The sequence below is a fragment of the Ursus americanus genome, chromosome 21 (assembly GCF_024610735.1).
Source record: "Ursus americanus isolate L20-20 chromosome 21, mUrsAme1.1.p, whole genome shotgun sequence".
NCBI lineage: Eukaryota > Metazoa > Chordata > Mammalia > Carnivora > Ursidae > Ursus > Ursus americanus.
In genome coordinates this window covers 39,003,224-39,025,513 of record NC_142147.1, presented here as the reverse complement: position 1 = coordinate 39,025,513, position 22,290 = coordinate 39,003,224, and the positions used below count along the sequence as shown (strand labels likewise).

At 45.2% G+C, this 22,290-nt stretch overlaps 1 protein-coding gene across 7 annotated transcripts in view; it reads left to right on the top strand.

Annotated features, from left to right (window-relative positions):
* The window catches only part of CEP89 (centrosomal protein 89), a 65,210-nt gene that overhangs the window by 12,569 nt on the left and 30,351 nt on the right, over positions 1-22,290 (top strand). For 4 of the 7 annotated variants that reach the window (XM_087870671.1, XM_087870668.1, XM_087870672.1 and 1 more), the window contains 8 exons: positions 165-218; positions 6,948-7,050; positions 11,238-11,266; positions 12,490-12,532; positions 13,982-14,200; positions 16,025-16,170; positions 21,168-21,218; positions 21,383-21,466. In XM_087870671.1, coding sequence (XP_087726797.1) covers positions 165-218; positions 6,948-7,050; positions 11,238-11,266; positions 12,490-12,532; positions 13,982-14,200; positions 16,025-16,170; positions 21,168-21,218; positions 21,383-21,466 — 729 coding nt within the window. The remainder of the gene's footprint in view (positions 1-164; positions 219-6,947; positions 7,051-11,237; positions 11,267-12,489; positions 12,533-13,981; positions 14,201-16,024; positions 16,171-21,167; positions 21,219-21,382; positions 21,467-22,290) is intronic. The other 3 variants (XM_087870669.1, XM_045796164.2, XM_045796163.2) reach the window with 3 other exon arrangements.

The following is a 22,290-nucleotide window of genomic DNA, read 5'->3' as shown; positions in this document are numbered from 1 at the left end:
GAAGAAACAGGGCAAGTGACTTGCCCAAGTTTGTTACCCAGCCAACCATCCAGGAGCAGACGCAGGATTCAGACCAGGGCGACCACGTTTCTCTGTTTAGAATTCAGATTTGTGTTTATTGTCCTTTTGCCTATTGAAACTATTTCTTTTTTTTTTTTTTAAAGATTTTATTTATTTATGTGACAGAGAGACAGCCAGCGAGAGAGGGAACACAGCAGGTGAGTGAGAGAGGAAGAAGCAGGCTCCCAGCAGAGGAGCCCGATGTGGGACTCGATCCCGGAACACCGGGATCACGCCCTGAGCCGAAGGCAGACGCTTTAACGACTGCGCTACCCAGGCGCCCCCGCCTATTGAAACTATTTCTTAGACATAAAGCTTTCTTTGAAACTTGCCAAATATTCTTAAATTGATATAATTAAAGTATATACCTTTGGGGAAAATGGTGTGAGGAGCATGTAAGAATGCTGTTTAATTGCTTGATGGCACCAGCTCTGAAGGAGATACTGCCCGTGGGGTACATTTAATGTCGGAAAGTAAACTTGCCTTCTCGGTGTTTACTATAGACATTCTGTAATCTGAGGAAAATAATTTGTAATTTTACTCTTATGAGTCATTTGTACTTCCTTTAAAGTGAACAATTTTCAAATTAGAAAGATAAGGAAACGGAGCAGCCCAAATCAGGCTATTTGGACTGAAACCTATACCTCATGCCTCTCTCTGTGTTTCAGGGTAGTTGGGCAAACATCTTCATGTGAAGTATGCACCCGCTCAGAAATGGCCTAACATGGAAAGCAAATCTTGTTTTCAGCAGTTTTCTTATTGGTGCCACCCAAAAGTAAGGCTGGGGGACGTGGGGGGCGTGAATTTGTGGTCAGTTCACGCGATGCTAGCGTCCAGTAGACAGTGCCGTGGGCATTCAGAGACCTGGGTTTAAGTCCCTGCTTCTCGACTTCCCAGTTGTATGGCTTGGATGAGTCAGATAACCTCTCTGCACCCATAAAGGACTGTGTCAGGGAGGTTACTCTGTCTGGGGTAGGTCAGTAATTCAACATACAGTGATTGAGCACACAGCGAGGGCCAGGCATTGTGCTGGGCGCTGGAGAAGCTGCGTAAGACAGAGTCCGCAGTCACACGATCACCAGTTAGTCAATCACAGTTACGATAAATGTTACAAAGGAAGGGGATGGGGTGGCATGAGACCATGTCAGCGGGGGACGTAACCTTTCTGAGAGGGCTGCAGAGAGAGACAGCAAAGGGGTGGGAAGGAGCTCTGGCCTCCTTGCTTTTCCCTTTACTTGATTCTTCTGCCCGACCCCTTGATAGGGTTGTTCGTTATCCTTTATAGTTCAGTAACCTCACCAGAATTCATTGTGGTGTGTGTTATTATCAGTCTTTTTTCCTGAAATTTAGTTTGATTATTTAATTCTGCAGACACAGATTTTCAGCTCCCTTATTTATTTTCAGAGAACATTTCCTTCCTATTTTATCGACTAAGCTTATCATCTGTTTGTTTTATTCTCCTTTGGGAACGTGAGTTACACATTTGTTGGCTGTCCTCTGTCTTCCCTGTCTGTTCTCTTTTCCGTAATCATTTGTCTCTCTTTTTTCTTTGCAGCGTTATTTTCTGTGATTTGCCCTGTGCACCCTCCTTATCTCTTTGGCAGTGCGTTCTTGTTTCTACTATAGCTTTTACCTTCTCTGTGTTGGTTTCATTTTTTCCTTTTGGTTTTTAGTTTTACCAATTTACTTTCCACATCTTTTGTTGCCTTGTCATTCTTCTTGGTCTTCTGTAGCTCTTCTTTGGGTTCTTCGTGTCAGTCTGTGCTGTCCTTCATTTCTTGGAGAGAATAGGGGCTGGATTCTGGACAGTCAAGTTGGGCTCTCCACTGGTGTCTCCCTTTAGCTTCTTCTCCCCTCGCTTCTGCCGTGTGGCAATGACTATACTTTTCCTGGGCCCATCCGCACCCTTGTGCTCATTGCACCTGTCAGAACATCACTGTGGACCTCTATAACTGTGATGCTTTGTGGTTTTTCAAGCATCTGCATGCCTGACGTCTGAGGAGGTCTGGCAGCTTTTGGCTTCTCTCTCTGTTCCAAATTTCATAGATTTGGTAGCTGTTTTCTGCCCATTGATTAAGCTTTCTCCCCCCGGCCCAATTCCTTTTTTTTTTTTTTTTTAAGATTTTTAAATTTATTTATTTGACAGAGAGAGACAGCCAGAGAGAGAGGGAACACAAGCAGGGGGAGTGGGAGAGGAAGAAACAGGCTTCCAGCGGAGGAGCCTGATGCGGGGCTCGATCCCATAACGCGGGGATCATGCCCTGAGCCGAAGGCAGACGCTTAACGACTGAGCCACTCAAGCGCCCCGGGCCCAATTCTTTTGATTGCTTTCAATAGGTTTTAAGGGAAAAGAGTGTAGTGTAAATGCCTAGTTACTATTTTTGAATAGAATTCATGAATAGAATGTTACCGAAGTGCTCCTGTCCTTATTCTTGCTATCGTGTTTGTGGACTTGCGAAGCATTGTGTCAGGGAGTGCCATTCGTTCGCTCACTTGTTCACATATTCATCCAACCAGCCGCCAACAAACGGATATTTGCCGTGTGCTTGGGTGGAGACCCAGAGAGGAACCATTCATGCAGGGGTAAACCAGTGCTCTCTAGAATCTTCTGGCAGCCAAGAAATAGTGGACATTCTTCTGCTACTCTTGAGGACTAGGAACGTCTCCTTTCTGTCTCCATAGTTTTCAGTTTCTTTACATTTTTCTTTTTGTTACACAGGTAAATGCATGACTACATGTTTCTTATAAAATCTTTGGATAGTGAACTAAAGCACAAGCTTGTCCTGAAACCTGCTGTTCCTATTCCAGTCCTCTTCTCTCCAGGAGAAGCCTCTCTGGTCACTTTGACATCTGTTTTGGGGTGGTTGTTTTTTGTTTTTTGGCTGTAAAAATGGAATAAACAAGCATAAGTTTTAAAGAATAGACCTTTAACTCTCTGACCTAACAAATCCAAAAGGCAGGAGATTCTAATATTGTTTTAGCTGCCTATCAAAGGCTGGTGCCTGGCATCCCCTTGGCCTCCTCCTCATGGTCACCAGTGGGTGCAGCCGGTCCTGATCCCAAAGCAGAAAGGAAGAAGTGGGGCAAGGGCCTTCTCATTGTGCTGCTCTGTATTTATTAGGGAGAACGTTTTTTTCCAGAAGCCTCCCAGCAGGAGTCTCATTGGTCACATGGCCATCCCTTGACTAGTCACTGGCTAAGGGGAAGAGGATTCCCATGGGTCATACCCTGGAGCTGAGTCCATTTGCACCAAACAAAATCAGGAATCTCTTAGCAAGGGAGAAAGGAGGGCAGTGTAGGGTGCCTGCGGTGGCCTGACTCCTGTGGTCTCTGCGTTTGCAAGTCCACGTCCAGGTGCAGAGAGAAATGCCCCCTCCAGTCTCTGTGCGTGAAGAGTATTGACTCTGCTCTGCCAGTACTAGCACCTCTGCGGGAGCCTCACCCCCTTCGGGAGCAGTAGAGGGCCAGGACAGCGAGGAGGGCAGCAAGTCGTCACTGCAGTCAATATGCAGAAGCCACCTAGAGAGTGAGCTCCGCCGTCTTCCAGGGTGGGCTCGCCTCCGTGCAGCAGTTGAGGAAACACGGATCCCCAGACCCTTCGTCGAGCATGGCGTTGGACCTCCGGCGGTCCTTCTACCGTGCACATCAGAGTTAGTTTTGGGAGCACTTGCCTGGCTTAGTCTGCAGGAACATACGACTCTTGATCTCAGGGTCGTGAGTTTGAGCCCCACGTTGGGCATGGAGCCTACTTAAAAACAAAGCAAAACTAGAAAACTGGAGTTAGTTCTTGTTCGCTGCAAATTCTTACCACACTCTTGCCTTGACTTTACCCCAGGGTGGCGCTAGCTGGACCCTCCTGTTGCTCCACCGCAGATGGCCGTGTAATGCATCAGGGGTGGGGTTCTGTTCTTAGCATCTTTGATGTGAGGCGTGCCATCGCCCCCGTGGTCCCGGCCCTGTGTCATTGGGCTAATCTCTGCTGGCGGCCCAGGAATAGTGGGGACTCCACCCGGATAGTCGGTCTCCCAGCCGCCTCACCCCGGAAGCCACGAGAATCCACACTTGCGGCTTCCCTGCTGTGTTGGCAGGCTTTCTCCTCCAAGTAATAGAAGGCTTCCGACATCACCGATCACTTGTGCGTGTTTTTGAACTTTATATGCACGAAATCCCAGAACATGTGTTCCTTTGCATCCAGCCACATTGTTAGGTGTGTACACGTTTAAAACTGTATCTTCCTGGTAAATGGGATATTTTGTCACTATGAAGTGAGCCTTTTTATCTCTAAAAATGTGTTTGGCTTTAACATCTATTTTGTATGACATTTTCCATGTTTCTTCTGTTTGATATTTGTATGGTCTGGTTTTTTTCCATCCTTTAATTTCAACCTTTCTCTATCCTCATGTTTATCTGTGTCTTGTAAAGAGCATATCGTTTTTTAAAACAAGTTCCCTGAGATATAATTCACATACCACACCACTCCTCCATTTATCACTGGAGCATGTGGTTTTTTGTTAACTAGGTTTGACAAACTTCCTTTGTCTTTTTACTGAAGCGCTTAGTCTTTTTATATTTAAGGTGTATGTGGATATATTTGAGTTTAATCTTGTCAACTTCAGTTTTTCTATTTCTCCCCTTATTGGTTTTTGTTTGTTTGTTTTTTTGGTCTTTCTTTGAATTGATTATTTTTTCAGTTTGATTTCTTTCCCTCTACTAGGTTGAAAATTATACCTTTCTTCCCCACCTAAAATCACCCTAGTGATTAAAGCATGTACATTTTCCTCTTTAAAATCTGGGGTGCTAGACCACCCAGGAAGAGCGTGAAGGAGTCTGGCACAGGTGCCGTGGGCACGTGAGGACAGGCTATTCCCAGCACCTCACATGTCCGCGCTGCAGCCTGTTTGGCCTGCTTCATCCTTCCATTTCTTCGATACCCAGACAGGTTTTGTTTGCATTACCAAGGTAATTTTTATGTTCAGAAGTATCTGGCAGTTTAAAAAATGTTTTAAATTCAAACTTTTGTGTTTTTTTAATTTTTGTAAAGATTCTATTTATTTATTTGAGAGAGAGAAAGATAGCGAGAGAGAGCATGAGCAGGGAGGAGAGGGAGAAGCAGGCTCCCCATGAGCAGGGAGCCCGATGTGGGGCTCGAGCCCAGGACCTTGGGATCACGACCTGAGCCAAAGGCAGGCGCTGAACTGACTGAGCCACCCAGGTGCCCCAAATTCAAACTTTTAAATTAGAGAAGTTTTTAGGTTTTGTGGTCACAAATTCTTTAGGCTTATTGATGAGTGTATTAACTATACACAGAGATACGTAGACCATAAATGTACAGCTCGGTGAAATTTTATAAAGCGGCTACCACCCAGATTAAAAAGAAAAATGACATTACTAGTACCCCGGATGGTTCCCTTCGTGACGGAGAAGAGGCCACCGCTTCCCCAGAGTTCACCACTGCCCCGACGCCCAGAGCTGATTAGCTCTTGGAAAATCACCGTAGTTTTGCCTACTCTGAAAACTGTGATTTTAGTCAGGACAGCCTGTATTGTTTGGAGCCTTTGAGGCTCTTAGGGTGTCGCAGTGCTTGGTTCACTGTCCCTGCTGGCAGTGGCCCACTGTGCAGCGCTACCGTTCGGGGACTTCCTTGTTTTACTGATGCTGGATATCAGCTTGTTTTGTCTGGCGCCCTTTGGAACAGTGCGCTATAAACAGCCATGTGTACATGGACGTGTTTCCGGCGGGCCTGTATGGCGCCTAGACACCGGCGTGTGGCACAGGTACAGTCCAGGGCCCGTGTGGGCTCAGCCTTCGCCCTTGGAGACGAGCAGAGAGAGAGACACTCCAGGCCCCTAGCACTTTCCCATTTCCTTGATGGTAGTCACTTAATAGATCTCTGACAGGGTGAGCCAGGCAGTTGGTTCCCAGGAGATAAAAGCCAAGAAGTCACTTCTTGTTTCTTCCTTCAGAAGCTACGTAGAGTGGGAGACCTGTGCGCCCTCCTGAGCGGGGTCACCCTGAAGCCCTGTTCCCAGAGCCCTGTGGGCCTAACAGCCTTAGCTCTCGGCTTGGAAACTCCCCTTCTGGTGGATGTCTTGCCAGTCAGTGCCGCCACTTCTCTGTCAGCCTGGGAAATGGCCCTCCCCCTGCCCACAGCACAGCGAAGCCCCCTGATCACAGAAGCAAGACTTTACTGAAGAGTCAGGATAGCAGAAGGGACACTGGCCCAGAGAGTGCCAGTCATGGCTTATTGTACAAGACATGGTTCACTGTTCTTCCCCTCAGACAGCCTCTACCCCAGTGGGACTGTCTCAGGCTCCTCACAGAGAGGTCTGTAAGGGACAGTTCTGCAGCCCTGCCACCATTCAGGATACCTACAGACAGTGGCGGGGAGGGTTCCATTCCCTCAGGAAACAACAGTACTAGTGAACTCACACAACCAGCAAACATAGCAGACCTGACAGACCTCGAGCCCACACAGTGACCTGGATGAGGCTTCTCCCCGGGGCAGCTCAGTGGTTCCTGGCCCACGTAGCGATGACTAACACGGCATCAGCGCCCGGCTGGAGTGGTCCTGGGGGCTGTGCCAAGCGGGCTAGATGCAGCCGCCTTTCCTGGGCTGGTCCCTGACAGGACTGAGGAGGGCATGCGGCCCAGGTGGCATGGGTGGGATGTGGAGTTCTCTGTGGCCTAAACATAGCTTGGACAGCATCACCTTTGCTCTCAGGCTTTTCCGGAAGGACCTGAGGTTTCATCCAGCCCTGCGTATAGTCCTTTCGTGCCTCAGTGGCAGGTGGCCGTGGAGGAGGTAGGGAATAAGACATTTGAGTTTGGTAGGAGGAAATTTGATACAGATAGCATTTATCACATGTTCTTTTGTCTTTTGTAATAAGGTTCCACTGTCACATGGGGTGGACAGCGAAGATGACGAAAATATTTCTGAGCAGGATGGGTTTCCAGGCTCGCCTCTTACAACACAACATACAGAAGAAAAAGGTAAAAAAAAAATTTTTTTAATATAAAAGCATTTTGTGGCAATAAATATTCATTATTTTTTTGAGCATATAGCCACTGTAGTGCCACACCATGGTTCTGTGACTGTAAGATGGAATATTCCTGAATTCAGTTTTCACTGGAGAGAAGTTAGTCCATGGCCGCTTGCCTGGATGTTAGGTTGTCTTTGACGTATCAGGTGCTCACTCTGGAGTCCGTTCTGTCAGCCGTGGGAGGACACGTCAGCAGGAGGATTATGGCTCAGGCTCTACGCTCTACGCGCTCCTCCCCCGCGGCTCCAGAACAGTTGTCCATTTCCTAGGAGGTGGCTTCCATGTACAGGTGAGAAGGACACCCGGCACACAGTGGGCACCAGTAGCTGCTTTGTCGGGACCCTCAGAGTTGCTCGGGCTCACGGGGACTGATTGGAAAACAGAATGCCAGCCCCGTTAATACCTAAACCAGAAAACACCAGCTGGTTAGGTGACATGTTTTATTCCTGTGGGAAAATCTATATGAATATTAAATTCATGTAAAAAAATGTATCTTTTTTAATTACAGAAGTAATACTTTCTCACTGTAAAAAAAAAAAAACCTGAAATGCAGAAATACATAAGTGCACATAATTGTACTGTCATAGATAATTTTAACAATTTAGAATGTATGCAGGTGTGACATACACATCATTTTGTTACCTGCCTCTTCTCTTACACCCTGAATATCTCCCTTGGTTTATACATGTCCATCCGCTTTCTAACATCTATGCTGCCTGTGGCCTGGTGTGTTGTGAGTCAGAATCCAATCAGGAGACAGAAAGCACATGGCGATCTGAACAGGGAAAGTTTAACATAAAGAATCATCAACTATCACAGGGTTGCCTGTGAAGGGCTAGAGAGAAGTCTAGAGGAGACAGCCGTAGCAGAGAGAGGGAAGAGCCACTCCCCTACAGTTAATGCACTTGTAGGGCACCCAAGGGAAAAAACACATTTGGAGAATCACCCAAGGCCCAGATGCAACACTGGGAATGGTGTCTCTGTGTCCCACTGGCTAGTGGAGAAGTTAGCTATGTTGTGTTAACAGAACTCACTGGAAAGCCACCCTCTCCAGGGGTGTGCCAGAAGAAGCCACCATGGGGAAGTGCTGGCTGGCCACTTAGAGAAAGGGAAGGAGGGAGGGGAAGAAGAAGAGCAGAAAGGACAGAGAGAGGGATGGAGACAGTCCTGGGATGAGGCACCCAGGCCCCCGTTCCCCTCCGTGTCTCTCGGGCGCCCTCTGCTGGCGCGGTGCCGGTAGTGCAGGTGCGCGGTGGGCCGCTGAGGTGGATTTGCGGCTGAGAGGCACACGTGCTAACAGGAGCCTGGAGCACACGGTTGCAGAGGAGTCCAGGTCCTGCAGTGGTTTTTGCTTTGGGGTGGGCATTAAAAGCCTCTGGACACTTGTGAAAAAGGCCCCACCCCAGCCCCAAATTCTCATGCAGTGGCTGGGGCCCGAGGTCTGTGTTAACAGGCACTTTGGAAAGTGTACTGTGGGTGATCCTTGGACAACACATGAGAATTTCTGGCTTGCAGTGGTTTGGTTCTTGGCTCTGTCATTTCCTTGGCTAAATTACTTAATCCCGGAGGAGCTCAGTCTGAGCGCACCCCTCATCAGATTCTTACAGGGATTAAATTCTGTCTTCAGCGGAAGGCACACCACCCTCCACAGATGCTGGCCGATAATACTCTTCTAAAGGCCAAGGCTGTGAAGTCCTGCGAGTCACGCGCGCCGTCCTGCGCCCTAGCGATAACCGGCCAAGACTGGATGCTGACGTCGTTTGGTCGAGATGCCAGTCCACTGGTCGGAGCTGCTGTCCCCTGCCTTCCTCTGATCCCAGTCGTGCCCTCCCACCCCACTGTGCTTTCTTGGTCTCCTCCGTAGTGCAGTTGGGCGAAAGACAGCTCTGTACACACCTCCTCCCTGCCCTCATTTGACAGTGTCTCCTCGACGCACTGCGCTTCAGCGGGCTCTGTCTCCGTGACTCCCTGAGCCGCTGACCTTCATCCCGACAGACACAGTGGATGGTTTCTGGCTTTATCTTACGTGGCTTCTCAGGAGCCGTCCACACAGAGGATTGCTCCCCCACACCATTTTTACTTAGATCTCTTCACTGGTTTCCTGTAGCCTATGAGACCTGCTGAGCCTGCCCCTGCTGGCTATTTTCTAACCACTCCGGGGCTCTTTTAGTTCTTCAACCATATGATGTTCCCTTCTGCCCCTGGGCCTTTGCACATGCTCTTCTCCCTCCCTACCCACTACTGTCTATTATATATAAAGGAGGTGGAAGGAGGAGTTGTGTGTTTGACTTCCTTAAGTTTTCTATGTTCAAATATATCTGAAAGGAAACCTACCCAATTGCTAACCATGGTTACCTCTTGGGAGGGGAAAGGTTCAGAGGCTATGGTCATGCGGGAGTTTTGACTTATCTGTATTATTTGCATTTTGACAGCAAGACTGTGCTCATGTGGTGTGGCTTTTTTCTAGGAGGATGGGGGTAGTGCCTAGCGTGGCATCTCGTACACAGCAGGGGGCCCAGGATGGGAGACTTTGCTGTTATTTGAATAGTTTATACCACTTCCTGACAGACTGTAGAAATGAGAAGGGTGAGGAGTCTGGAAATGTTTTTGAGAAATGATCAATGAGAAAACAGGAAAAAAAATACCTGCCCAGAGCCCAGTGTACAGTACACACACTAAGTACCAAAGTGAGCTTGGGTGATGCCAATTCTGGCTCTTTTTCTGAAAGCTGGTGACTAAGCTACAATAAAGATGATGATTTTCTTTGGGAAAATAGGGGAATTGCCCTTTTAGAAACATTTTATCATGAGACCTTTCAAACATATAAAAGTAGAGAAAATGGTCAACGGAGTTCCCATGTACCTGCCACCTACCCTTTACCCCTGGCAGCATTTTGCCATTCTTCGTGAATCCCCTGCCCTTCCCCAACTTTGTCTCATGAAGAATTTAAAGGGGGAGGCATCGAAGAGTCCATTAAATATGACGGCAGTAGGTCTGATGCAGAATTGGAAGACACCAAAGCAAGATTATTGCAACGGTTATTAAAAATGCAGAAACTTTTTTGTATCAGTTTAAACATTTCTCATCAGATGCTCACCTACTATGTGCCAGAGATGACGGAACCACGGGCCCCTCCCCTCACGTTCCGGTTGCGGGGGAGGACGTGCAGATGGGGAGCTGTAGTCCAGGGTGCCAAGGAGGATGGCAGAAGACCAGGAGAGCGGTCAACATTCCCAGCTGGAGAAGGTGGCAGGTAGACGAGGCTTCGTGAAGCCGGATTCAGAAGGAAGAGGCAGGATTTCATTGGGTGCGCCAGTCTGGACTGCCCCAGGACATTTGATCAGATGTTTAGTTACAGATAGTGGGGCAAGATGACATTTTGGTCAAAAATAATTTCTTCGGTGCTTTTGTTCAAGTGTTGGCAATTGTAATGAACCAGGAGGTAGATTTACAATCTTTTATGTATCTTTAGGCATTTTTGTCTGTCTTTCTGAATTCTATTGGCTTTGCACGTTTGTTTCTAATTTATTTTCATCCAGTTATTTCTGCTCTGTAAATTGACTAGAAACTAACAACAGCCAACTTTTCACTATGACAAAGGGCACAAGGCACACTAGGGCATAAGATTACCCTCCTCAGGGAGTGCCTTCATCCCGAATGTAATGTGTATTTGTAAATGGAGAGTAACTGGGCGAGATTTGTTTGCATTTGTGTTGCCAAGACGGTTTGCTTCAAGGAACAACTATCTGACCAGGTCAAATGCTACTTCTAGGCAGAGAGGAGTGGAGCCTCGGCACTTCTGGGGAACAGCGGATGGTATATTTGGGGCACATTGGGGGAATAGGGGAGAGGGCCATGTTGGAAAGGAAGGGAGGGCTCAGAGTCACTCCCAAGGACTTGGCCCTGGTTCTGTAATCATGCGAACCACAGGAAGTGCTCCAAAACTAACAGAAGACAGATGAGCAATTCAATCAGGCCCCCTGCCTTCTCCGGACCAGCTGGTGAAGGCTGTCCCCGCCCCAGGCCTTGTTCAGGTCACCACTAGAAGGCAAGTTCCTGTGATCATGCTCTTCTGAGTTGTCAGATGTCTTTATCTGCTTTAAAAAAGTTTTCCTCTCTCTCTCTTTTTTTAATCAGGTGGTAAACATTCTGTTCTGAATTTAAAGGTAAGATGTGCTTTTTAAAAACCAATTTTCTCAATAAGTAGAACTTCCGCCATAATTTAAAAAAAATTTTGTGATTTTTGAGAGGGGGGGACACCTTCCCTTAAGAGTCCTTTCCCATTAAAATTTTTAAAAAATACTTTTGAGGGGCACCTGGGTGGCTCAGTTAAGTATCTGACTGTTGATTTTGGCTCAGGTCATGATCTCAGGGTCGTGAGATCGAGCCCTGCATTGGGCTCCACGCTAAGCACGGAGTCTGCTTAAAATTCTCTCCCTCTCCCTCTGCTCCTACCCCCCCCCCCGCCGCCGCCAACCGCATGTGTGTGCGTGTGCGCCCGCATGCTCTCTCTAAAAAAGAAATAGTAAAATAAAATACTTTTGGAACATGAAGAAACTCAGATTTTCCATAGTTTAAAAATGAATGTAGCACATCGAGTGGTTAGAAATCACATATATAGTTTGCAGAATGAATAGACTGTAACAAATTTGCAGATGTGGAAATAGTTTTTTCCCTTTTTTGGCAAACACGGAAATAGTTTTAACTTAAGTTCTAATCCTGCGATGTCATAGGAATTTAAAAATTTGAAAGATTTCTCAGTAGAAATCATTTATAACCTTATCTACTTTTTCAGCAGAAATTAGAAACTTAGTATCAGACCGATAGGTAATGGAAAAATGAATGCTGTCAAATGGAAAAATGAACAGAAGTTCAAAGCCTTCCCTTTTCTCTAACCTTTGGGTTGAGAAGGAAGATCATATTCTTTTCTCAACACTTAGAAATGGGCTTCTCTATGTCGTATGGGGTCTTTTTGCCTATCCCAAGGAAGAAAAGCCCAGTTAGAGTTTGCTTTGTGCGTCTCTGCTCTGGACCTGCAGTCCTGTCTCTGCTTTTGAACATGAACTGACGGCCTGTCCCTCGTGAGACCTACGTGTGAAAACAGTGGCTGAACTCACAGGCAAAGAGTCAGGAAGAAAGCCTGAACAGGACTTCTTTTATGCCTCGGAGAAGCCACCAGAAGGGCAAGACAACGTTTAAGTTTCAGTTAAAAGAAACAATGGATATTAGAGTTTCTAAAGCTAAAGCAGACTAAGAAGTGTAAGAGTCAAAGTGAAGAGAGAGAAGCGTATTTAAATATTTGATATACAACGGCCTAGCTGCTCATGCCAGTCTCCTTTTAGAAGCTGCTAAGACGCTTAATTCATTGCTCATGTTTTTTCTTCCCTAGGATGAAAAACCACCGTTATGTGAAAAGCCTCCACCCGCCCCAGGTATTTGGCTTTTGAATTTAATTATGATGAAAAGCTTATAATTTTGGAGAATGCCCAGAATCCTCTGGTCTAATATAAAGGTCACTTTTCCCCCTGTAAAGACTGTTGCTTCTGTCCCATGACTGAAACTGGGAAGAGGGGGCACCCGTGGAATTTCTACCTTTGCTCTAAAAGAGAAGGTCTGAACATTCACACAGTCACTGGTGGACGGATGTCCTCATGGGATGTGCTCAGACACCGGGAGGCCAGTGTCTGCAAGTGGGGGCCAGGCCTATGCCGGGAAGCACTCCCACCTTTTCTAGCTGACCCCTCCTGGCATATTTTAGGCCGTTGCTCCCATCTTCAATCTCAAATGCTTTCTTTCTGGAATGCCTCCAAGTTCCCCTCTTGTATTCAGTGGAGCTGCGGAGGTCCTCATTTCTTAGACTACCCTTTCATGTCCTAGGGATTGGATATGATGTATCAGGGGCCGGGGACGCTATCTGGAGCCCCCGGTCCTTCTGCTAGCCCTTGCCTGCCCCTCGGGTTGTGGGCCAATCCACTGTCCGGGGCCACCAGCCCTCCCACCCTGGTCTGCCCCCAGGAGCTCTGCTTCCGTCTTCACCTTCATTCCGAGGCTTGCCCTGGCCGGGGAGCCCACTGTGGTCCTTACCTCCCTTGACCTCTGTGAGCGTATCTCCCCATGGAACATCGTTCTCTGTTCTCCTCCAATCTCTCTTCCTAAAACTCCTTCTTAAAATCCTTTGTGACCTATGGTTTCTCCTCTCCCTGATGCCCACAGCTGCTCCATGTCTCCAGCAGAGGCTGCCTTCAGAGCCCGGCCCTGTCCTAAGCTGAGCTTGCCTTCCCTGCGGCATTTGTGTTCCTTGTTGGGCTAAGTGTCTTCCAAACCACAGGTGTCTGTAGGCCTGCTTGATTTGCCCCTCCCTCGCTGCCCACACCCAGTCACCTGGGGGCCCTGTCGGGGTTTAGCCTCTGTGTCCTCTTCCTCTGTCCCTTCCTCTCTGCTCCCACTCTGGGGGCCTCCGCCCGGCCTCCCTGCCTCTGAGCTGGGCTTCATTCTCATTCACTTTCTTTACTGTTAGCCTCAGGGGCTCATCTGAGAGTAGAGCCTCTTCCTTTTCACACCTCTGCTTAAAAGCCTTTTCTGGCTCCTGGTGGCCTGCAGGACAGAGCCTCCGCTTTCCGTGTCATGACGTGCAAGGGCCTCCCTGGGCTCTGGCCTCTCCCTCCACCACCTCTTGCTACTGTAGCCTCAGCTGACCAGCCGCTTTTTCCCGTGCAGGCCGTTCTCTTTGCAGGGACTGAAGGACCCAGCATGACGCCTGACATGAAGAAGTGACACGTGTGGGGGGGTTGGTTGGTTGTTTTTTAAATAAAGTGTCTTATGATTTTGATGTAAAATTGTAAAAATCAATATTTAAAACTTTTTTTCTCTGTACCTTCCAGATATAACTGGTAGAACACGGCAAAGATTTATAGAAATAACCAGAGAAGAGTTCAAGAAATTAAAAGAAGAAAATTTGCTTCTAAGCAATGCAAATCAAACCCTTACACTTGAACTTAACCTAATAAGACAAGCAATGAAAGATCTACAATTAAAACTGAAAAGAACAGAAAAAGAAAATCGAAAGTTGAAAGAGGCTGAGAAAGCATCTCCTCAAGAAGGTGGGGACAGCTGCCCAGTTCTTTTATTAAAGGAACAAGCAAGAATTCACTAATTTTCTTATTTATTTGAAAGCTAGTATTTTATGTTGTAATATTTGCTTATGTTAATGTTGATATTGTATTATAATATTTAAGGTTCTTTCATTAATATCCTTGTTAAAATTTGATTTTATCTGCTATAGCATTATTATTATGCTGAAGAAATTCCAGTACTTCTTTTGGTTTTTTATGCTTAGCATAGTATCTTACGTACATTTCATATCAGTTTCTTATCCCCATGAACAGCATATAAAAGTGCCTCTTCGTGAGATCGAGCCCCACTTGGGCTCTTGCTCTGCGTGGAGTCTGCTTGAGATTCTCTCTCCCTCTGCCCCTCCCCCACACCCCCGCTCCCGCATACGCACACGCTCTCTCTGTCTCTCTAAAATAAATAAATCTTTTTAAAAAGTTCCTCTTTCTCCACAAATTTAGCAGTGATGAGGATTACATTTTCCTTATTAATTTGACAGGCAAAAAGGTCAGGGAGGAAATCCTATTTTAATTTTATTTGTATTTATTTTACTATTGGTGAGCTTGAGTATTTTTTTTTTTTTCATACCTTTGCAGGTCATTTTCTTTCTCTTTCATAAGTTTTCCCATTTTAAATTGAGATACTGGGACGCCTGGGTGGCTCAGTCTGTTAAACATCTGCCTTCGGCTAAGGTCATGATCCCAGAGTCCTGGATATGAGTCCCACATCAGGGTCCTTGCTCAGCGGGGAGCCTGCTTCTCCCTCTGCCTGCCGCCCTCCCTGCTTATGCTCTCTCTCTTTCTCTCTGTCACTCTGACAAATCTTTTTTAAAAAAATTTTTTTAAAGAAAAGGAACCCTTTGGGGCGCCTGGGTGGCACAGCGGTTAAGCATCTGCCTTCGGCTCAGGGCGTGATCCCGGCGATCTGGGATCGAGCCCCACATCAGGCTCTTCCGCTATGAGCCTGCTTCTTCCTCTCCCACTCCCCCTGCTTGTGTTCCCTCTCTTGCTGGCTGTCTCTATCTCTGTCAAATAAATAAATAAAATCTTAAAAAAAAAAAAGAAAGAAAGAAAAGGAATCCTTTAAAAAAAAAAAAGATACCTTGATTTTTTTTTTTTCTTATTGATTTGTAGTAGCTCTTTATATGTTAGGGATGTTGGCCCTTTTTCATGTATATAATGGTTTCTCAGTTTGTTGATAATTCAGCTAAATATAGGATATTTTTCTTTTATGACTTAGGCTCTTGGTCAAGTCCTTTTTAACACTAAGGTTATATAAATATTCACTAATGTTTTCTCTGTACATTGATCTGTTTATATTAGTCTTATATTATGACTTTAAGAAAAGCATTGTAGTTTTCTTCATACAGACTCTGTGTATTTCGTGTCTTAGGCACATTTATTTCTACAACTTTATATTATTTGTGCTATTACTTTTTTGAATCTGTTTTCTGTGATGTTTTCTAATAGGACATTACTATTCTATGGGAAAGTTCTTAGATCTAATACATTTTCCATTTATTCTATATGACTTTCCAGGCATTTACTGTATATCATCTGAAATAATGACTTTTTCTTTCCAACATAAAATATTCATTTTACTTTAATTGTACGTGTACAAACTTCCAAAACACTGTTGACTATTGAGCGTTAAAAAAACTTAGTCACTTTTATTCATTAATATTTATACATCTGTCCTCTATTGGCTTTATGAGCCCAAAAGGGAAAAAAAGATCAGATGATTGGCAATTTACATAAAATCTTGATCAATTTGGTGTAAGTTCTTCTAACATTAAATTTATTTTTTTTTTTCAGTAGTTGATGCGCCTGAACTACTTTATCTAAGAAAACAAGCTCAAGAACTGGTGGATGAAAATGATGGGTTAAAAATGACTGTCCATCGTTTGAATGTAGAATTGAGTAGATATCAGACAAAATTCAGGCATTTGTCCACGGAAGAGGTAATGCTTTTAATTTTAAAATATCAGTTTTCTGATTATTTTAGGCTTTACTGTTGAATTGACTTCTAATCTTGAAGGGTTCATATTTGCTATTATTTGGTATAAAAAAAAAAAAAGCACAGTCTTTCTGGGGACTTACTGAGGTCAAGAGGACATGACCCAAGTGAGAATTTCAACAGATAGAAACATTAAAAAGTACCAAACAGAAATCATAGAGCTGAAGACTACAGTACTTGAACTGAAAAATTCAACAGAGTTCAACAACAAACTAGAGCAAGTGGAAGAAAGAATCCATGAATTGAAGACAGAGCAGTGGAATTCATCTGCCCAGAGAAGCAGAAAGAAACTGAAAAAGAATAATGGGCCACTATCAAGTGGATTACAGGGGTCCCAGAAGGAGGAGATTGAGAAAGGGCAGAAAGTTTAGGAAGTAAGGGCTACACTACTGGGTATTTACCCCAAAGATACGGATGTAGTGAAGAGAAGGGCCATATGCACCCCGATGTTCATAGCAGCATTGTCCACAATAGCTAAATCGTGGAAGGAGCTGAGATGCCCTTCAACCGATGACTGGATTAAGAAGTTGTGGTCCATATATACAATGGAATATTACTCAGCTATCAAAAAGAACGATTTCTCAACATTTGCTGCAACATGGACGGCACTGGAGGAGATAATGCTAAGTGAAATAAGTCAAGCAGAGAAAGACATTTATCATATGGTTTCTCTCATCTATGGAACATAAGAACTAGGAAGATCGGTAGGAGAAGAAAGAGATAAAGAAAGGGGGGGTAATCAGAAAGGGGAATGAAGCATGAGAGACTATGGACTCTGAGAAACAAATTGAGGGCTTCAGAGGGGAGGGGGGTGGGGGAATGGGATAGACTGGTGATGGGTAGTAGGGAGGGCACGTATTGCATGGTGCACTGGGTGTTATACGCAAGTAATGAATCATCGAACTTTACATCAAAAACCAGGGATGTACTGTATGGTGACTAACATAATATAATAAAATATTATTATAATAAAAAAATAAAATAAAAATATTATAATAAAAAAAATGACACCAAAAGCGATGGCTAGGAAAGCAAAAATAAACCAGTGGGGCTACATCAAACCTCTCAGCAAAGGTAACCATCATCAAAATGAAAAGGCAGCCTATCGAAGGGGAGAGAATATTTGCAAACCACATGTCCAGTAATGGATTCATATCCAAAAAATACAAGGAACTCCTACAATTCAATAGCACAAAAATAAATAACTCAATTTAAAAATGGGCAGCAGACCTAAATAGCCATTTTTCCAGAGAAGACATACAGATAACCAACAGGCACTCAACATCACCAATCAGGGAAATGCAAATTAAAATCATAATTAGCTGGCACCTCATACCCATTAGCATGTCTGTTATTAAAAAGAGAAGAAATAACAAGTGTTGGTGAGGGTGTGGAGAAAAGGACCCCCCGCGCACTATCAGTGGGAATGCCAGCTGGTGCAGCCCCAGTCTGGGGACAGTATGGAGGTTCCTCAAGAAATGAGAAACAGAACTACCATATATTGAGCAATTCCACTTCTGGGTAGATGTCCAGAGGAAACAAGATCACTATCTTGAAGAGATGTCTGTACTTGTATGTTCATTGAAGCATTATTTACAGTAGCCAAGGTATGGAAACACCCACGTGTCTGCCAGTGATGAATGGATAAAGAAAATGTGATGTATATACAAAAATGTGATTGATGTGGATGTAATGTGTATATACATACACGGGAATATTACTCAGCCTTAGAAGGTAGTACAGTCATTTGCAATGATATAGATGAACTTGGAGGGAATCTGCTAAGTGAAATAAGACCGACAAATACGGCATAGTATCACTTATATGTGGAATCTTAAAAAAAATAGTCAAACTTAGAGAAGCAGTAGGGTGGTGGCTGCCATGGGCTGGGGGGTGGAGGGAAATAGGGAGAGGCTGGGGTACGCACTTTGAGTTATGAGTAAGATCTGAGGATCAATGTAAAACATGATGATTGTTGGGGCACCTGGGTGGTGCAGTGGGGCGCCTGGGTGGCACAGTTGTTAAGCGTCTGCCTCCGACTCAGGGCGTGATCCCGGTGTTCTGGCTTCACATCAGGCTTCTCCGCTAGGAGCCTGCTTCTTCCTCTCCCACTCCCCCTGCTTGTGTTCCCTCTCTCGCTGGCTGTCTCTCTCTGTCAAATAAATAAATAAAATTAAAAAAAAAAAAAACATGATTGTTGATCGTGCTGTATTGTATAATTGAAATTTGCTAAGAGAGTAGAACTTAAATGTTGTTGTTGTTTTAAAAGGTAAATATGTGAGGTGATGGGTGTGCACTTAGGTTGGGGGTGGGAATGCTTTCACAGTGTAAGCAGACTAGTTTTTACTTTAGGAAAGGTATTGAAAATTCAGTTCAATAAACTCCCCGAGCATGGGGCGCCTGGGTGGCACAGTGGTTAAGCATCTGCCTTCGGCTCAGGGCGTGATCCCGGCGTTGTGGGATCGAGCCCCACATCAGGCTCCTCCGCTATGAGCCTGCTTCTTCCTCTCCCACTCCCCCTGCTTGTGTTCCCTCTCTCGCTGGCTGTCTCTATCCTGTCAAATAAATAAATAAAATCTTTAAAAAAAACCAAAAAAAAACAAAACAAAAAAAACTCCCCGAGCAAACCACTGCGAGGAATAACAAGAGGCCAGAAGGTCAGGTCCTTGTCCTTAGAGAATGGTGCATGTGAGGGGGGGAGGGGGGGAGGGGGTTTGGAGACGCGACTCTGACATGTCAGGATACACAGCTGACTGGCCCCTGCTGGGATCGAGGTGGGAAGCCAGGGGCACACCTGTTCTCACGTGGCTCCTGGGAATTCAGGGCAGCTTCGCGAGCTTCTGATTTTAAAGTAGGACTTAAGTTTAAATTTTCAAATAACAGCATTGAGATGGAATTCACCTATTCACTTCACCCACTTGGAGTGCACAGTTCAGTGATTTTTATTGTCCTCACAGAATCCGGCCACCCTCACTGCAGTCAGTCGTAGAACAAGTTCATCGCAACAAGAAATTTCCTGCCTGTTAGCGGTCTCGTCCCTCCCCATTTCCCCGCACCGTCGGCACTGGCTCCTGCAACCACTAAGCTACTTTCTGTCTCAATGGATTTGCCTGTTCTGAACATTTCACGTCCACAAGATCATACAGCATGTGGTCTTTTGCGACTGACTTCTTTCATACAGCCTAATGTTTTTTTAACCACAGCAAAAAAAAAGTTCTAAAACAAGCTTCCTAGGCCAGGGCCTTCTGCAGGGCTGTGGGTGGACCAGTTCTCTTTAAAAAGGATACAGACAGGCAGGCCCGGTGACAGGCCACTGCTCTCCCACACCCTTCTGCCTCCTACTCTGTGACCGCCTCCCCTGATCACTCCAGTCAGATATGATCTCTCTCTCTCTTAAGTCATCGCAGACTTTTGTTTGTTGTGCTCTTAAGGCAGCTAGAACATTCTACCCTGTACTATATTTTTTGTGTAGTGTATTATGTTCATTTGTGTGAGAAGACTTTGATCTGTTGTTAGACCATAAAATCCTGGAAAACCATTGTGTTGTCATGTCCATAATGACTTAGAGAGTTCTTTCTGCTGAATGAATGAGTGATGAGATGGATTTAAGGTGAATGTGTCAGAAAGTTCTTCTTGAAGAAAGAATTATTCCATCAGGGCTGTTGCTTCTAGGCCTGATGGAGTAACTGCTACCAGGTTTGCCGTCTTCCTGTAAACAAGTCAAAACTAGACGGAACACAGACTACTACTATTTACAGAGAGCAGGCAGCACAGTGACCTCGGGCAGGAGAAAGATAAATAGGTGAGCCTTACGTTTGCCTCTGCTTTCGGCCTGTAGACAGTCTGGTGTCGCAGGGCAGGAGCCCCGAGGGACCGGGCCTTAGTAGCTGGCTAACCTAGCCTCTCCGTAAACGTCACTACAGACCCACCCTCAGCAGGTAAAAAGCAAGCCTCAAATGCATCAGGTCGATCCATGAATAACGTAAGAGCCTACAAAGGAGAAGAAGAAAAAAAACCCCTCACTCTTTAAAAGACGGCAACAAAATCCAGACCCTCTACATGTAACATTCCAAGAGTTCAGCATTCAGGAAACAATAACTAGCTATGTTCCAGATTTAAAAAGACTGAAAAGACTTGACAACACTAAATGCAACATAGAGTACTGGATGGGATCTTTGACCAGAAAAGGACATTAGTGGGAAAATAGGCAAAATGTGAACATAGTCTAGATTAGAATATAGTATTGCAGCGGTGTTGGTTTCCTGGTTTTTAAGATGTTACTTTGGTTGAGTAAATGAATATTTGTTTTTAGGAAATACATGCTGAAGTATTTCAAGGAAGAGGGGCAGTGTATCTTCAAATTAGTCTCAACATTTCAGAAAAAAATTGGTGTCATGTATATCCATATCTATATATCTATATCTATATCTATATCGATATAGATATAGATATATAGATATGGATATACATGCATAGATTGCCGATGCCCGATCTGGAATAGGAATATCTTAGGCCTATTTGCAACGACATGGATGGAGCTAGAGGGTATAATGATAAACAAAATAAGTCAGGCAGAGAAAGACAAATACCATATGATTTCACTCATGTGGAATTTCAGAAACAAAACAAACAAGCAAAGGGAAAAAAGAGACAAACCAAAAACCAGACTTTTAACTATAGAGAACAATCTGGTGGTTCCCAGAGGGGTGGGGGGATGGGTGAAACAGGTGAAGGGGATTAAGAGCACACGTATGATGATGAGCTCTGAGTCATGTACAGAATTGTTGAGTCACACTATCTTGTCCACCTGAAACTAATATAATACTGTATGTTAACTACACTGGAATTAAAATTAAAAACTTAATAAAAAAAAAAGAATAAGGCCTGAACTTTCAGAGGAAGCATTGTTTAATTTGCCTTCACTATGTGTTTTTTTCTTAGACTTTAAATACTGACGGCCTCCCATCAAAGGGCCCGACACCACCCTGGTTGGTAAGTAAAAGTTACTTAATTTCAGGCCCATATTCTCTGGGCTCTAATTGAATAGCTATTAAAAACCATTCCAAATGAAGTACATTTTCTTAGCTTTTAAAAAATGTACTGGTTGTGTTCAGATGTAAGACCTAAGTTAACCTTCTTTATTCCGTTATGCTCAGTTGGATATAAAGTACCTGTCACCCCTGTTACTGGCCTATGAAGACCGAATGAAGGAGAAGGATGAGCTCAACGCCACCCTTCAGGTAGGCTGGCAGACGTCTCAGGACAAGGTTTATAAAAAATAAGACTGTTTCAAACCTTAAAGAAACATTTTAAAGATAGGGATGCCCAACATCTACTCTGTACTCAAATGTTGGAGGAAGGGAGAAACGGAGGGAGGGAGGGAGGAGGGAAGGAAGGAAGGAAAGAAAAGAAAAGAAAGAAAGGAGCGTAGTGGTACAGGTGGGTGGGAGAGAAGAAAGGAGAAAAAGAAAGAAGGAAGGAGGCAGGGAGGGAGGGACCAGTGGAGCCGGAGGGTGCATTGGGATAGATGGGAGAGGTGTGGACGGATGGGCTGGTGCTCCACCGGAAGCCCAGATATCCCAGGCAGGCAGCCCCATGTGGGCTGGGCTCTTGGGGTCCAGACAGGACCAGCTCCCTTCCTGGTGCTCTGTAGCTGCAAACTCTGCTGTGGAAGGGACACTCAGGAGGACACGGGGAGGCAGCAAGCCGGCGATGTTTTAGGCAGACTTAAATGCTTCCTAATTCTCTGAAGAGCTGACCCCAGGGAAGTCCGGTTGTGTTGGTAGTGGTGAGGGCGCCAGGTTTTTGACAATTCTGCCTTGTTCCCCTCTGTTTCTTGGGAATGGCCTCTGGCAGCAGAGCTCACTCTCATTACACAGGTGAACAGTGCTAGTGGGTGTGATAGGTATGTCCCATCCTTTCCGTGCTGCTCCTGTGAGTGGCCAGAGATCTCTGGAATTGGAAGGATCCAAAGAGAACAGTTTGGGTCTCCTGGGCTCTCTGGCTGGAAGGGTCTGTTAAGTCCCGCAGCCTGCTGTTGTTACACTATCCCACCTACATGGTC